Below are 16,178 nucleotides of genomic sequence, written 5' to 3'. Positions count from 1 at the left end.
GTGTCAATTTTTTTCTTTCGTTCCTTTTACTTTCTTGTCTCTTCGTTTCGATTCTTATTCTGTATTTCATTTCATTTTTCTACTGCCTGAGTAGGTTTTTCAGAATAAAATACTCCATACTCGCAAGTATACATATACTTTTGTTTGCTATAGATTCTTCAAGTTATGCTAAACGCTAAATATTCTTCCTCAAAAAGATGTACTAATTTATTATGCTATATTATTAGATTTAGAAACTTATTATGCTATATTTTTCTATTATGTAAAATATTTTGTTGGATAAATAGTTACAGTAGAACCTAATGCATGTATATAATATATACTCAGGCTAGGTTAAAATTAGTTAGGTCTGTTTTCATTAGGTTAAGTTAGGTTTAGTCATGTTAAGGTTAAGTTAGATTAGTCATGTTAAGTTAAAATTGAGTTACGATTACTATTACGACAAACAGTGTTATGTTGTATGTGTTTTTTGAATTTTTAATCGTTATTGAAGTTATATCGCACAGATAAATATTTTTTTAGAGTACGAGTTTTAAAATACGAGTTTTCGTTCGTTCTGCGCAAGTTGAATGTGATTGGTTTGTAAACAGGAGTAACGCGCATACGCTGCAGAGTTGCACAGCGCGTTAAACGTGTATATCTAGTGATCAAAAAGTTTTATTGCATTCAATATTATACTTCTACTTCCCAATACTTTTCGAAACCCTTGCTGGATCGTTTACTGTGTAAGTATAGCAATTTTGTTAACAAAGAAACTTATTTTCTATATTTTTTAATATTTTGAGCTTCATACAGTTCCAAAGTACAAGATATAAAATTTTGTTAAACGTCCTATTTTTGCTAAAAGCTGAAGAAACTTATGCTTAATCTGATATTTAAATTATACTAATTTTTAAGAAGATGGGTTTACCAGTTAAAGTGTAAGTGAGAAGCAAATGTTATATTCATATACTTATTAAATACTACGATTTATCCACCATGTATATAACCTTAGAATATGAACACGAATCAAAAGTAGGGGAAACGAGAGTGGTGAGGGACCTTTTTAGCGAAGTTGAGATGCGCGAAATAAATTTTTTTGTTGAACAACAAATATATACAACACACCTACTATGAACAATTGGACATTGTTGGATATTTATTTACATTTAAAATATGTGTTGTAAGTCTGTGAAATATATTGTGTATATATATCATATTTGAAATATTTATTTAACTTATCAATATTAAGTTCAGTATGTATTATATGGCTAACAAAATAAGGTTACTTCTGTTAACCACCAGTTGCATAGGTGTTTTATCAGTACTGTATGTGCAAATCACAAATGCTAATGATCTTACTTCTATACAAGAATTATTTTTTGTCATATTATTTTTCATTCCAATACTTATTATTATAAACGTTTTACTAAAATATTGTGTATGCATGAACATACATACAGATACTTATAACGCAAATCTTAAACACAATGTATTAGTATTCATTTTTAAGGTTGAATTAATAATCTTCATAATATCGACTGCTGCTAATTATGCAAATCTATATAATACCATATCAAAATTTGAAACACTATCATGTATAATTGGCATGTTGATTTCATGGACATTAGAACAAATGATCAGTTTAAATGATCAAAATAAGGAAAGTGTCTTGAACATTGATTCACTGCGTGGCTTAGATTATGGAACTGCTATGGCATACAGTTATTTTTATGGATACTTGAAGATTATACTTCCTACAACAGGTTCTCTTAACAAGGGAATAATTGAGAAGTTAGAGAACGTAGAAGATAATCATAACATACATATAGCCACACATAAATTGTTAATTTTAATTCCTGCATCATCGTATATTCCACCAGACCTTAAGGAAGTTTCATTTCAATGGATTGAAAGTGCAATTGAACTTGAGCCTGAAATACGTGATCGGGCAGGAGTTAAAAGACGGTCATATCATAATAACATATACAAAATTTATCCAAATGGTGATAGATCGAATTCTATACCTGTATACGTTGTAGCAGAAGGTGCTACACCTTTATTAACGTATTTTGAAGTTCAAAAACATACTCATCCAGAGACAAATACTTATTGGAAATATAGAAGAGATGTTATAAGAAATTTTTATAACAAGTTAAATGAGTTGATAAGTAATGATCCAGAATGTATGGATCTTTGTGAACTGATTTATTACAATGACTATGATAGTAATGGAAGAAAAGTTAATGTTGCTGAAGTTATTCTTGATAGATTAAACAAAAATCAAGAAAATATGCATAATACAAACAGGAGTTTGTAAGTTATGTGTTAAGATTTTATATAGTTTATTCTATTTTGTAAATTATTTTTTTCTAAATAAAAGTATTAAGAAGTTATTTCTCAAAACATTATTTATTGATAGTAGTATAAATTTGTATAAAGATACAAAATAATGTTGTAAGCAGTTTTGATTTCAATTTATTGTCAGAAATTTCTGATCGTCTTTATTAAAAATTAAAGTAAGAATGTAATGAATTGAATACACTAATTACATTCAATCATTTTTGAATGAAGTATGAAGACTTACTATACAAGGCCCCTGATCATACGTTTATGTAAAAAGACATGTTATCGATAACTTTCTGTCAATTAAATCAGTTAATGATATCTGTATAAAGGCTGGCACAACGTGAACACAATAATCACAATTTGTTTACATGTCCATTTCAAACTGTTCTGCAGATTCCTCGATTATTGGAGTATCTGTAACACGAATAAAAAAAATTATATAAAAAATATTTCATTACTTTTTGTCCATGATATGTTCATATATAAAATAGAATCAAACAAATATAAATAAAAACTGAACATGTTAAATGTTATCATATGTTGATCTTAAATTTAAGAGTTGTAAAATTACTAGAATATTATATTCACCTTTGTTAGTTGGGGATTTTGCAGATGTTACAAGATTTGGTGAAGCATTCCTTAATAATTCCACTGGTATAGATGGCATATTTCTTGGTGGTGTTTGTGATATAGGTGAATTTCGTAGATTCATCAAAAAATCACGTTCATACACTATACGGGTACCTATATCATTTGTATAGGTTATGTTGATAATTATTACAAATTTCCAGATATTATAATTGCATACTTTAAGATAAAACAAACTATATATACATGAAATTAAAAAAATATTTTTAAAAAATTTATTTAAATATGACTTTAACTTTACACTGCAAATTCTACTATTACTTGTTTAAATAAAAATTATATTTATATAATAAAAAATATTTGAAATTTGAAATATTTGATAAATAATTTCGAAATCAAGGATGTTTACTAACTCTAGGCATAAGATATAATAATATGCACAGACAGCATGTTATATCTATCATATCAGAAGATGCAAAACAAAGATTACCTAATCATATATTGACCTAAAATCATATACACCAATTGTAGTTATCAATAAATTTATATCATTCGACTAATAAGTTAATCTATTAATAATCTATATTATATTATAATATAGTCAATGTATTATACGAAATTTCGGTTAATTATATTTCAAATAAATTAGTTTTTAAAAACGAAAAGAACTGACCTCCAGGTGTAGTTGAAAAAAGCGTCCCACCAGGAGTGGAGGAATAATCAGTAGGCAATTGACTAGAATCATTGATTACGATCCGTTTCGAAGGTATATTTTGGCTTTGGGTAGCTTGTTTTGCTGTCGGTGACGAAGACATGCTTGATCTATTGATTTCTTTGAAAATAAAAAGAATTCCCATTCAACATAATTAGTTAACACGAAAGATAACTATAAGATTTAAACGTGATCGTTCGTTATAGTTGACAACAAACTTTACTGCGTAATTTATAAAAAACGATAACATGTTGTACGTTAAATGTTTACAGATTTAAATACAAATATGTACATCTGTTAAAGCAATAAAAGAAAATAAACGCAAATGTGTTTTTCCTAGAGTTTCGTATAAATTTTATGTTCACAATTTGATTTAATTAAAATGATACACGTTCTCGAATAGAATTATGATAAATGTAAAGAACATATAACATACGTGTAACCTAACAAATCAAACCACAACCAACCACAGCAATTCACAAAGTCACACCGTGTAATAAGTAATTGTTTTATATAAGTTCCAAGTTGTCCCCCCCACTTTTGAAATACTACAGAAATGCTTTTCAAAGCGTTACAAGTCATTGGCGCCGAACTACCGGGTTAATTATTAATTTAAACGTAATTCTACTTAAAATATTTTTGAGATAATATTCGCATATTTATGCATATATAGGTAAAACCTGTCATACATTTCAATTATATATTATCAACTATGTACTTTATAATAATATAATAAAATATATTTACATGGTAACTAGCTTGACCATGGTCTAATAACCGTGACTTAACCTAACCTCAATTTGACATAATTTAACATAACCTAATACCAAAATAACCCAATTGTGACACAATCTACCACCAATTTAACTTCGCATCGAGCTAATGTATTCCTTCGTAATTTTACTGCAATTGAACCCAATTTTAACTTAATATAACTAATATCGAACTCAACCTAACCTTAACGAAATATGATCTAACCTAACTTTAACGTTATAGCACGCATGTTCATTTAAATCATAACAATACAAACAAACACTAATGAGTTTATTCAACGTATTCCAATTTTTCCTATATTTTATATGTAGTTTGATTTGAAATATAATTCAATATATATTTAATATTTTTCAGTGATTAAGATAATATTTATATGTATGTACATCTTAAATATTATTTATATTTGTAATATATACATTCTTTACTAATAAAAAGTATAAAATACTTTTGTACGTACATTAACATTCTACATATTTTCCTGTTAAATGCACGACCCTTTTAAAAAGTCCATTGGACTATTCACAATTATTAAACAACAATAGTTTAGGATCCTTGAAGAGAAATTATTTAATCATTTAAATTTGTATTTTAAATTAGATTATTAACTAATTGTTAACTATATTTTTTAATTTAATTGTATAAATAAAAATGGAAGAGTTAACATATTGAACCTTGTAAAGAAAATGTTCAAAATTATATGAAATATCACTTTGTGAGTTTATTTTATTTTTCAAATATATTTATTTCTTCAAATTTGAAATACTAACCAATGCTTCTAGACTGCTTTGAAGTATCATTTCAGTTTTATTAGCATTTCAACATATACACTCTGCATGTATACTTGTTTACTATGTAAACGTTTTGAAGCCACAAACAAGAAGCACTCTTTACTAACAGAGGTTTATGCCTTGACCATGAACTGTTTATTTTTATTGCTTAAATTTTTTATACGTTTAATAGTAAGCAGATATAGCATAAACGCCAAATTGAAAAAAGTTAAGACAGTTTTCTATGGATTTTGGAAGCGGATGCGTTGAACGAAGGAACTTCGCATTATTGTCGAAGTTAAATCCACTAGAGAACATTATAATACACCCCTCTTCTTTCAGAAAAAAAGCGTAATGATAATGAATGAAATAAAAAGAACCTGAATACTTTAAATCGGTACGCATTTAATTAGTAACCCCTCAACAACCAACGTAGATCACTCCAAAGTTTAGAAGGAATTTCATCTATCAGTTTAGATTTTTAGTATCTGATTCATTGATGCTTCGACAGAAATCAATCCTCAATCATTTTAATATTAATTACGGCAGTGTATTACACAATTATATCACTTACTATTACATTAGATATACATTATATATTCATTAGTTTTTCTTTTTTAAATAAACATGTTAAAAGTGATGTAGTTCCCATGACGTCTAAATTGCTTAAGCAACTTAAATAATTTTCTTGCAAAAAATACAAAATTATGGTCATCAGGAACCCATCGCAATATTAACAACAAATTCAATTCGCAGTACTTAACGTAAAATAAATGAGTATTTAAAATAAATATAGACAAGTAAACTAGTGATGCAGTGACTAAATGCAAACGATATTCACATTTATTGCGTTGACTGTAAAGAGTACTCGTAATTGTTGATATAACGTATAAATACAATAAAACTCGCAAAAAATAGTTCATTGTTTCAAAAATCATTTGCATTATTTACAGAATTCGATAATGAAACAGTTTTCGGAAATTCGAGAAGTTTCTAAATCATTTCACAATGTTTCAGGTAAAAGAAATAAACTGACTCGAAGTAACAAGAAATTACTCCAACTTTCGAAAACTATTACTGGCGCTACTATAAATGGACACGCGACTAAGCTGAAATAATGAGTTATTATTTTTAATACATTTTCACTAACGTATAAAAGTTCTCACAATATACGAAAAACATCAAAATTTGATTCTCAACAAAGCATATAAATACACGGCTAATGCAATGAAAAAGTACTTTCATAGTTTTCTTTTTTATTGACAAGATATAAAATGATCGTGTAAAAATTTGACTCCTATAATCATTAAAAATAAATAATGAAAGCGTATAAATAAGTTGATTATTCATATTATTGTTAATGCCCTGTGAAGGGCAGGAAATTAGAGTGGTAATCGATTTACAAAACTTCTATACTGAATCACGAAATTTGGTCTTTATTTCCAAAAATATCTCCCTCATTTCTGGACCGCTTAAAATTGCCTGCAAATACAAATAAAAAACTGTGAGAACTTTTTCAATAATGTACAGAATTGATAGGACTTGTTCCCGATATAATCTGGTGATGATAATTCATGGCGATCTCACCATATGGCTCTCATTTATATAGTCTTTTCATCGACTTCCCCTCTATATGGACTTGTATGTACATTAAATTTCGAATTTACAAATTTTTTTTGTAATGAATTTACAAAACTTTGGAAATCAGACGTTGTATGCAAGGAGTTTGCTTGTTATATAGCCTTCTCTAAAATTTTGTCTGCCCTCACAGTCCCGCGTCCAAAGGTCATATAGTGAGACTCCACCAAATTAGTTTACACACTTTTTTTAGCATTATAGATTCCTTGAAGGTTTTCGTTATAAAATTAAAATTGTTTCTGATATTGAGCATAATAATGAATGTAATAACAAAAACCACAATTAAAAGGTCAAACACTTTATTTCTTAATGAAGGTATGTACTTGGGAATTTGGGACATACAAAAATTCATATCATCTAAGCCTGAATGTACATCTCCTTCGGCAACGCTTATGATTAAAATATCCCTTCCAATACCCAACTAAACCTCTGCCTAGACAAACACGCTGTAATCGTGGCGGTAGAAGCATCGAAGAGGGGCCGCGGAACATGGAATGAATCCAGTTGGAAAAATCGTGTAGAAAAGACGACGAAATAAGATGATTCAAGATAAAAGGTTTGAAGCTCATAATAAAATGTCGATTCAGGTAAGACTGTGGGTGCATTTAGGCAATGTAAAGTATTTCTCCGAGTTAGGACAACAAATAAATAAAAAAAAAAAGAACCAAATTGGTTGAATGCCTCTCCCTTCTTGTTTTTTTTATCGTTTTATGCCAGTAGCAGTCACAATGATCGTATTATCGATGCAATATTAACTCTATTAAACTTGATATTTTTAGTGACAAGAGATATTAGTAGTAGTTATACGACAGGAATAGTAGCAGGAAAAACAGTAATAAATATTGAACGAGAAGAGAAAAGTGTAAGAGTATATACCAGTTATAGTAATAATAAGAGCAATAGTGGTAGGAATAGTATAGTAATATTCGTAATGATAACTGTAATAATAATAATGTACGTAGTACTAATTTTTCTTTTCCTAGTTTAACGGATAACTATCTTTTGTAATCTACAATTATAAAATGAAATTGAGATGAGAACGTTGGAATATTTCGGTAGATCGCGTTTACATAAGCGATTATAGTTCACCAACTCACTCTACATATACTCACACACCATGAGAAATCAGCTGAGAGCTCCGTATTTCACTTACTTTTATTATTTTTTTTTTAATTATAATGAATTGTAGCCAATAATCAGATTTAAATTAAATCTGCGACATTCATTGGCATTTCATCAATACGAGTGTTATAGAATTGTTCAATATCTTTCAAGGTTCGTTTGTCTTCCTCCGTTACGAAGTTAATAGCCACACCCTTACGACCAAAACGACCACCTCGACCGATTCTGTAATAGAATTTAATGATAAGTATTTGAACTTACATAATATTATAAAAGTGATTTTTTAAATTGCAATTAGCAAGAATTAGAAAAATCTCTAAACCAAAAGATTTTACTCCACGATTACTGTAAAAGATGGACATACAATTCTTTATATCGTTACCATACATTTATAACGAGATAGATGTATCGCTTACCTATGAATATAATTTTCACGATTGGAGGGTAAATCATAATTGATGACAAGCGAAACCTGTTGAACATCAATACCACGGGCTAAAAGGTCAGTAGTTATGAGAACACGGGATGATCCAGTTCTAAATTGTTTCATAATAAGGTCTCGTTCTTTTTGTTCCATATCTCCATGCATTGCAGAGACTGTGAAGTCACGGCCACGCATACTATCCGTTAACCAATCTACTTTACGTCGTGTATTGCAGAAGATTACTGCCTGAGTGATACTCAATGTATCGTATAAATCACAAAGGGTTTCAAACTTCCATTCTTCACGTTCCACGAATATAAAGAACTGTTTAATACCCTCCAACGTGAGTTCTTCTCTTTTAACCAAAATGCGAATTGGATTTCGCATAAAACATTTAGATACATCCAAAACATCTGATGGCATGGTAGCGGATAGTAATATAACCTGAAAAATTGATATATTTTTAACAATTATGTTCAACAAAATTTTAACAATCAGCATTAAAAATTTCGCTATTATTTCCACGTACCTGTACTTCATGAGGTAATAATTTGAATACATCGTGAATCTGGTCTTTAAAACCACGAGAAAGCATTTCATCAGCTTCGTCTAGGACGAACAGTTTGATGCTATTTGCTCGTAATGCCCGTCGACTAATCATATCATAAACTCTACCAGGTGTACCAACTACTATGTGGACACCTTGATCTAACTTTCGCATATCTTCACGTACATTGGTACCTCCAATGCATGCATGGCATTCTGCGTGCATAAAATCTCCCAAAGCAATAACAACTTTCTGAATCTACAATAAAAGACGTTTGAATAAAGATTTATTTACTTTATAATTGTAGGTACTACCAGTTTCAAAAATGTTGGCACATACCTGTTGAGCAAGCTCACGGGTTGGGGCTAAGATTAAGGCTTGACATTCTTTAAGATTAGTATCGATTTGTTGTAGAATAGAAATTGAAAATGTAGCAGTCTTGCCAGTTCCTGTTAAACATAACATAAATTAATAAATGAGGTTTATTATTTTTTATAATACAATTTAATTCTTTCTTTTTACCTGATTGTGCCTGCGCAATGACATCGTGTCCTCTTATACACGGCAGAATGGCACGTTGTTGAATTGCAGATGGTTTCTCAAAGCCATAAGCGTAAATACCACGTAGTAACTCTTCCTTTAAGTTCATTTCATCAAAGTTGTCCACGACCTGTTTATCATAAGATTGGTAATGATATAATATTTGAAACAAGTTTTTAATTAACTGAAATTGTATTTTATGATTATAAGCTTCTGAGTAATTAACTTACAACATCCCAGTTGGATTCGATGATTCCATCGGGATCCATGCCTGGAGGGCCATTGTACGTTTGCTGCTCACTTTCACTAGGACCATTTTTGGAATCTCCTGCCCATTGATCATCGTTTCTAAAATATAAATAAAGCAGTAAAGTATATTTGTCATAGTAGTGAATACCAAAGTATTACTAAATCTACGAAATAATTTTTGTGACTATTATGATATTGTTAAATATATTCAATTGTCTGTGCTATTATTTATATTTCAATATAATAAGTTATTATTTATTATAAGATGATGAAATTAAAATGGATTTCCAATTCTAATGACCTTGAAGAAAATACACTTAAATTAACAGTATTTCATAATAAATTCAGAAGTACTATAATTTATTAATGTAACTAATTCTGATTACAAAATATTTAATTTTATGAATAACTAACAATATACTACTTAAGAAAGATCACCAAATATATATGGTAAAGAATTTATCGATGACTTGATAGATGCACTGACAGTGACTCACGCGAGAGCATGTCAGAACGTCTAGGCAAACCATCGTTGCAAAGAGTATGAACGTTTGTAATTTCACGCAATATCTTTACTACTAAACAATTCGGTTTACATTTTCGTCGGATTAGAGAAAAAATTCATTTTTTATTACGTAATTTCAAATACAATGTAAAACGTGTGTTTGCACGTCCGAGTGGCATGGAGGTTTTCCGATTAGAATCAAAAATATATTCACAGAGTCTGGATATTCGATACAAGCACAAAATCATAAGAATGTTAGATCACGATAACACTAAGGTTACACGAGTCAATGATGGTAAAAGATTACTATTAATTTTGTGAGCAATGTGACAAAAACGAATGCACGCCATGTTGTCAGTCTCGTGTTCTCACGCATTCCCCGATTGCGGTACTATTTTTTAAAGGATACTCCGTTAACCGTCGACGTCCAAGTCTTCGTGACGCAACGTTAACAGAAGCATACGTGAACTAAGAATTTCCGAAATGCAAGAAAGAAAGTATCTTTTCCGATTACGTACGAAAAACATAACTTACCTTCGCTCAGACGTATGCGACATGTTCCACTCACGGTAGGTCGACGGAAAGGACGAGTTCCTATTGCGTCACAAGAAATATTCTTATGAATGCCGCACAATGGCGCTGCGAACGGTCTTCAAAATTTCACTCAACTTTTTAGATTGAATTAAAATTTTCTACATATATTCAAAACAGTTAAAAGTCATTCTGATTAAACCTTCTTTATGCGTGTAACCATTTTCAGATAATTCGTTATTTTTTCACGATATTTCTTTTGTAAATGTCCATTGCGCATAAGGGAAGTACGTCAGTTACCCATAATCCTTTGTCAGGGCCGACGCGAGGCAGGTTCAAAGCGTTCCCTGAAACCGGTCCTGTGATCCGTAAAAGGTTCATTTTAAACTTTGAGAGGCTTTATGCATAATATCATATGTGTATCCTATCCAAGATTTAAATCGTGATGTGTTGTACAACTACACATTATATTGTCTCGCGTTGTATGACCGCGTATTGTATGACCAACATGTTACATCGCCACGCCTTAAATCATTACGCGTTATATTGCTATGCGCTGTATTGTCACGCACTGTATCGCCACCCGTTGTACGAATACTTAAAAATCTGATACAATAAATACAGATAAATATATATGTTTTTTCTGCTCTTGCACGATTTTAGGATCGTTCCGCATTGTTTGCGCAGCTTTGTTCTTTGTGACTCATTAGTGGGATGTACGAGGGTAATGCGAATGTATTATCGATAACGTATCTCCTAACTTTAAATTTTCTTGTAAACACATATTAAATTTTCAGTTCATTAAAAATTGACTGATATTTATTTTTACATTTTAATATTAATGCTAATGTGTTATTTAAACTTAAGTGCTTAATAGTAACTTGTATACATATATTTAATTTTAAGGCAGGACATTAAAACAAATAAAATTTGTGATAAGAAAACTATTTATACATTATTTATCTTAAATATGTAGTTAACAATATATATACAATATGTACATAACAAGTGTGAACTTTATGCTAATAATATAATAATGAATTACATAAAGGCACAAGCAAGAATAAAGAATAATACTGCAATGGGAAAGATTATATACACTTCCATACGAGGATGACAAACCGATAAAAGTAAACTAATATCATCTATTTCATATTCAGTGTTATCTTTAGTTGGTATTTCAACAATCACTCTATCAGAAGACAACAAGTTTATTGCAAAGGAACATTTTGTTTGATTTATACAAGACTTTGTTGCATTTTCATAATGAAAAACGGGTTTATAAATATCAAACAATGCATATATATCATTTGATACAATATCATTGTCACTGTAAAAGATATAGTAATAATAACCATTTTCTATAATATTATGAATTGCTTGCATATGTTTACCATTAAGTAAATAGCTGACATTAGTACATTGTTCAGAAGGTGCAAATTCTTGAGCAATTAATATTGAACCTCCATAGCATTTGAATAATTCATTTTCAAAACTGGATACAGAAGATTCATCATTATCGTTTGTTATATTTTTAACAGCATTTCCACCATGTTTGACACCTTGATCAAGTAAAAGTGGCTTAACAAGATCTTGAGTCCTTTTAATTCTTTTATTCAATATTTTGTCTTCTTCAACATTAGATATATTTTCAGTATTACTTCCTGATCTTTTTTTGTCATGTAATATATTCTTTCCTTCTTTCTTTATTTGCATTTTATACTGCCTTTTCTTAGCATGTCTTAATTTTCTAGTATTACGTACCATTGGTTCTTTTGAAGATTTCATATGTTGTTGTATATACATTTTTGTATTCCACAGTAGTTCCTTTAATTCGTCATCATCATTTTGTTCGTGAGATGTAACATTCCTTTTTATGTGTGGATAATGATTTGAAACACCTGTACCTGTATTATTTTCTTCCATTTTTGAAGTCATATTTGATGTATTGTTGTAAGCAACATCTGTAATATTATTATTAGAAACAGATTCTACTGTATCTGATTTAAATGTTACTTTAACTTGCTGCTTTGCTTCTGGCAAGAATATATTTTTTGCAATCTGTTCATTATTCTTGTGTTCTAACATTCCACATGTTCGTAAATTACGTTCCCCTTTAACCACCAGTATAGATGCACCTTGAAATCTAAATAAATAGTAATAAGAATGGTGATGAATAATATGAATTTTCATATTAATATAAAAAAGTATAAATATTACCTTGAACAGACAGAAAGGGCTACGGTTGATCCTTCTAAGAGATAAAATCCCCAGTATTCTAATGTATCATCTGGTAAAGTCATATTCTTTTTAAGGCGTATATGCTTTTTATATGAAGTTACCTCTGGCTTATGTGCCATTTGGAAGGCATTAAATGTTCTATTCATTTGTAGAATATGTCCCTGTATAGACAAATATTATTAGTAATGTTAATTTATGCTATATAATTCTCATATATATTATATGTATTATAGAATAAAGTACTCTTACCGAACAAAATACTGTAGAAATTCCATCAGTAATTTCTAAGATATCAGAATCTGTTACAGCATATGCTACATTAGCATAAAAATTATGACGTAAATATAGAGGTGTGATAAGAAGCAGAATTGGTAAAACTGTTGTTAAAGTACAGAAAACTACTATTCTTTTAATTCCATGCATATTTTAAGAATCTAAAAAAAATTACATACTTATAAACACTTTTATTTGTGTTTAAACTTATATATCTGTTGTATTACAAGAAGTAATTATTTAAATAATTAAATTATTCCTACAAAAATTTAGATATAAATATAATATATAATTTAAATTTCAAATATGTAAACAAAATAATTAAAAATTGTATACTATAATAACCATATTATTACTGATAATAATGTTTTGTATGAGTACTTGAGAAGTGTTCATCTTATTGATAATAAATGTATAAATACACAATCAATTTTCGACTTTAAAAGAATAGCAAATTTTATTTAAATACTAGGTATCGAACTTTTAACGTTACAGAAATTACGTATAACGTAATAGAGGTTAGAGATTTTGAAACGATAAGAAAAAACCGTAAACTTAAGTTTCATACATGTCAAACTGATAAAAAAATATCATATGATTCTGATTCGTCTATTATTTTGACGTGTAGAAGATTTTTAATACGCATTACGCATGCGTTCTCGATCTAAACTTGACATTTATAAAGCTCCTATAAAAATAAAAATTAAAAAATATATGAAACAATATGATTTAAATGTGTGATTAAAACATCTATTACATATATAAAACTATATTAGGTTAAATAATAAAGCTTATGAAATTGAAAAAAATATTTTATTCGAATATGGATGAATGTCATCTCCAATGTCTAAAACTTCAGCCACTGATTTATAAATATAAAAACAACCTAGGTTGAATATATTTTTACTTCGTCTTATAAATAATTTAACTAAATTAATAATAATTATCAATAATTTCGATAATATTATTAAAATATTCAATGAAACACATATTAACTGGTTTCTGAACTAACTTATTTCTTTACCTCAAATCATTTATGTTCAAACACTTCGTTTTATTTTAGTATTGTACAAAATAATATCATTCAGTAATCCACAAACATTAATCCAAACTAATTTTTGCAGTTGCTTGATAATATCCATTACTACTAATCGTATGACGTTGTGATAGATGAATCTCTTTTAATGTAATTTCTCCAAAGAATGTATTTTCATGAGCCTACAAGTTTTAAATTTTTATTTTATAATATTGTTATACTATTATATTATTTAAATGATTAATAAATATAATTACTTTCATTATTTCTGTTGCATCAAATGTATTTAAAGTTATCTTTTGTTTCTGTTCTATTTGTTCATCATCTAGCATAAATTTTGTGTTCATAAGAGTTACATGGAGTTTAACTTTGCGTTTTGTTTTTGCAAGTAACCCTGTAGGATAATTATTATTAATGTATACTCTATATTATTAAAAATAGCTTTTTACCTATACTATGATAATGGTCTGTGATTTTGTCTGCAATTTCTTGCAGAGCTTCATCTGTATCAATTATTTTTGCATATAAAACATTTGTTTCACTAGGATCATCATTTAATATGTCAGTTCCTTGTAAACATATATGAATTTGTTGATGCTTCTCCATTATAGGTCTGCAATTTATCATAAAAAATATTCCTATAATATTCTTTAACTAGACAATGAATATATATTAATATTGTGAGAATTATCATACTTCACAATATGATCTTTACAATAATTTAAAGCCTCAATAGCTTGCTTTTTCTCTGTCTCATCAAGCAATGTTAGTACTGCTATAGTAAGATGCAACTTGCTTGGTGTTTGAAATATCATTTTATCCAAGCCTCTGGATGTTTTTTCAAACTTTGTAAGTACATCATTTTTGAACATATTAAAGTTCATTATTATACGACCTTCATTTAAAGGTACTGATAAAAAATGTGTACACTGGAGCCTTTTTCTTGTTGCTTCTGTTAATAAGTTAATTCTATGACGGGCTGTCATTATTCCTTTGTGATCGGAACCAATTATTACTGTAAATGTAAATATTATTGTTATATAAGAATATAAATAATAACTCAAATTTTGCTTAGAACAATACAAAATATGCACCAATATCTCCATCCTGACCCATCTTTGGAATCTGTATAGTTGTTTTTGTTTCAGTTTCCAATTTTTTACGAACTGCATTTTTAGATCCAATAATAAATGGGAAAAATGATCTAAAATATTATGATTATTAATACTATTATAACACTAAGTTATTGTATCCAAGTAAATAATATTTTTTACTTTGGCACATAAAATGTATGTTTAAATTTTGATGCTCCATGTGGTACAATTTCTATATCGGAATCATAATGTTCTTCTTCGTAATCATTGCAATTTAACTGACAATTGTCTTCAACATAAGGAGAAAGATTACGAGCATTTGACCACTCTGTATTTGCTAATAACCTGTAACATCTACCATCTACCCAAATTAATTCTGGTTTTAGAACATTCATTGTATTAAGAGTAATCTATTTTTTTCTCAGTGAATGTTCAATTTAGTAAAATTTCCTATTTATATATAATAACAATATTTTTAAATAAGACACTTTCACACAGCAAAGATGCAATTATCATTTATCTTCATTTTAACTGAAGTGTGTGAAGTGTCAATTTTAGAATGAAGTAAAACGTTATAGACAGAGATAATAAACTAATTGAAATCTCTATCCTTTTTTAGCTGAATAATCTGTATACCGGTTTTGATTGGTTCAACTACGTTTTGTAACCAAGAGCAATACGCATGCTTACATAAAGCATTTGTTATGCGAAGTGTATACCCAGTGATCTATTAATTTGTATAATTCTTACATAAAAGTAAGTTCTTTTCCCTTATCTTATTGTAATGTACGATAAGAAGCCACGAGGCG

The 16,178-nt window shown here is 28.8% G+C and overlaps 5 protein-coding genes across 13 annotated transcripts; 1 reads left to right on the top strand and 4 right to left on the bottom strand.

Moving 5' to 3' along the window:
• The first annotated feature begins 33 nt into the window (after positions 1-33).
• On the top strand, positions 34-7,471 carry Sting (transmembrane protein sting). 4 transcript variants are annotated; one of them, XM_076541576.1, is made up of 3 exons: positions 328-725; positions 796-920; positions 995-7,471. In XM_076541576.1, exon 3 carries the CDS (start codon positions 1,238-1,240, stop codon positions 2,297-2,299), a length of 1,062 nt encoding a protein of 353 aa, XP_076397691.1. In that variant the 5' UTR covers positions 328-725; positions 796-920; positions 995-1,237; the 3' UTR covers positions 2,300-7,471. The 4 variants fall into 4 exon arrangements, with proteins under 4 accessions (XP_076397689.1, XP_076397691.1, XP_012145882.1 ...); XM_076541574.1 differs by adding an exon at positions 34-126 and having other exon boundaries at positions 523-7,471; XM_012290492.2 differs by having other exon boundaries at positions 796-7,471.
• On the bottom strand, positions 2,373-8,100 carry Thor (eukaryotic translation initiation factor 4E binding protein thor). Of its 3 annotated transcripts, none has more exons than XM_076541580.1 (4): positions 7,961-8,100; positions 3,590-3,748; positions 2,917-3,072; positions 2,373-2,742 (listed from the first exon to the last, which is right to left on the bottom strand). In XM_076541580.1, the coding sequence occupies exons 2-4, from the start codon at positions 3,729-3,731 to the stop codon at positions 2,693-2,695; spliced, it is 348 nt and encodes a 115-aa protein (XP_076397695.1). In that variant the 5' UTR covers positions 3,732-3,748; positions 7,961-8,100; the 3' UTR covers positions 2,373-2,692. The 3 variants fall into 3 exon arrangements, with proteins under 3 accessions (XP_076397695.1, XP_012145887.1, XP_003705529.1); XM_012290497.2 differs by lacking the exon at positions 7,961-8,100 and adding an exon at positions 4,376-4,602; XM_003705481.3 differs by lacking the exon at positions 7,961-8,100 and adding an exon at positions 4,065-4,288.
• eIF4A (eukaryotic translation initiation factor 4A) lies at positions 6,586-10,886 on the bottom strand. Of its 2 annotated transcripts, XM_012290496.2 has the most exons (8): positions 10,729-10,886; positions 9,671-9,788; positions 9,423-9,570; positions 9,240-9,349; positions 8,883-9,158; positions 8,346-8,797; positions 7,961-8,154; positions 6,586-6,651 (listed from the first exon to the last, which is right to left on the bottom strand). In XM_012290496.2, exons 1-7 carry the CDS (start codon positions 10,749-10,751, stop codon positions 8,010-8,012), a joined length of 1,272 nt encoding a protein of 423 aa, XP_012145886.1. In that variant the 5' UTR covers positions 10,752-10,886; the 3' UTR covers positions 6,586-6,651; positions 7,961-8,009. The 2 variants fall into 2 exon arrangements, with proteins under 2 accessions (XP_012145886.1, XP_003705530.1); XM_003705482.3 differs by lacking the exon at positions 6,586-6,651 and having other exon boundaries at positions 7,090-8,154.
• A 768-nt stretch (positions 10,887-11,654) lies between these two features.
• Positions 11,655-14,405, bottom strand: LOC105663156 (uncharacterized). Of its 3 annotated transcripts, none has more exons than XM_012290499.2 (4): positions 14,264-14,405; positions 13,216-13,400; positions 12,946-13,127; positions 11,655-12,871 (listed from the first exon to the last, which is right to left on the bottom strand). In XM_012290499.2, the coding sequence occupies exons 2-4, from the start codon at positions 13,387-13,389 to the stop codon at positions 11,767-11,769; spliced, it is 1,461 nt and encodes a 486-aa protein (XP_012145889.1). In that variant the 5' UTR covers positions 13,390-13,400; positions 14,264-14,405; the 3' UTR covers positions 11,655-11,766. The 3 variants fall into 3 exon arrangements, with proteins under 3 accessions (XP_012145889.1, XP_012145890.1, XP_012145888.1); XM_012290500.2 differs by lacking the exon at positions 14,264-14,405 and adding an exon at positions 13,621-13,775; XM_012290498.2 differs by lacking the exon at positions 14,264-14,405 and adding an exon at positions 13,585-13,758.
• LOC100883743 (activating signal cointegrator 1 complex subunit 1) lies at positions 14,273-15,981 on the bottom strand. The gene is made up of 6 exons (XM_003705484.3): positions 15,550-15,981; positions 15,370-15,479; positions 14,972-15,290; positions 14,725-14,888; positions 14,533-14,669; positions 14,273-14,457 (listed from the first exon to the last, which is right to left on the bottom strand). The coding sequence occupies exons 1-6, from the start codon at positions 15,762-15,764 to the stop codon at positions 14,341-14,343; spliced, it is 1,062 nt and encodes a 353-aa protein (XP_003705532.3). The 5' UTR covers positions 15,765-15,981; the 3' UTR covers positions 14,273-14,340.
• Positions 15,982-16,178: the final 197 nt, after the last annotated feature.

This window comes from Megachile rotundata, chromosome 16, assembly GCF_050947335.1.
Source record: "Megachile rotundata isolate GNS110a chromosome 16, iyMegRotu1, whole genome shotgun sequence".
Taxonomy (NCBI): Eukaryota; Metazoa; Arthropoda; class Insecta; order Hymenoptera; family Megachilidae; genus Megachile; species Megachile rotundata.
This window is presented reverse-complemented; position numbering and strand designations above follow the sequence as displayed.

Coding starts and splice junctions, on each gene's coding strand:
- LOC100883743 (XM_003705484.3), bottom strand. CDS start 15,764: ATGAATGTTCTAAAACCAGAATTAATTTGGGTAGATGGTAGATGTTAC. Junction 14,670..14,724: donor AGACCATTATCATAGTATAG/GTAAAAAGCTAT, acceptor ATTATCCTACAG/GGTTACTTGCAAAAACAAAA. Junction 14,458..14,532: donor ATGCAACAGAAATAATGAAA/GTAATTATATTT, acceptor TAAAACTTGTAG/GCTCATGAAAATACATTCTT.
- LOC105663156 (XM_012290499.2), bottom strand. CDS start 13,389: ATGCATGGAATTAAAAGAATAGTAGTTTTCTGTACTTTAACAACAGTT. Junction 13,128..13,215: donor TTTCTACAGTATTTTGTTCG/GTAAGAGTACTT, acceptor TTGTCTATACAG/GGACATATTCTACAAATGAA. Junction 12,872..12,945: donor GCCCTTTCTGTCTGTTCAAG/GTAATATTTATA, acceptor CTATTTATTTAG/ATTTCAAGGTGCATCTATAC.
- Thor (XM_076541580.1), bottom strand. CDS start 3,731: ATGTCTTCGTCACCGACAGCAAAACAAGCTACCCAAAGCCAAAATATA. Junction 3,073..3,589: donor TTTTTCAACTACACCTGGAG/GTCAGTTCTTTT, acceptor CAAATGATATAG/GTACCCGTATAGTGTATGAA. Junction 2,743..2,916: donor AAAATCCCCAACTAACAAAG/GTGAATATAATA, acceptor TTCGTGTTACAG/ATACTCCAATAATCGAGGAA.
- eIF4A (XM_012290496.2), bottom strand. CDS start 10,751: ATGTCGCATACGTCTGAGCGAAG. Junction 8,798..8,882: donor TATTACCTCATGAAGTACAG/GTACGTGGAAAT, acceptor TCAATTTTTCAG/GTTATATTACTATCCGCTAC. Junction 8,155..8,345: donor CGTGAAAATTATATTCATAG/GTAAGCGATACA, acceptor ATTCTATTACAG/AATCGGTCGAGGTGGTCGTT.
- Sting (XM_076541574.1), top strand. CDS start 1,238: ATGTATTATATGGCTAACAAAATAAGGTTACTTCTGTTAACCACCAGT.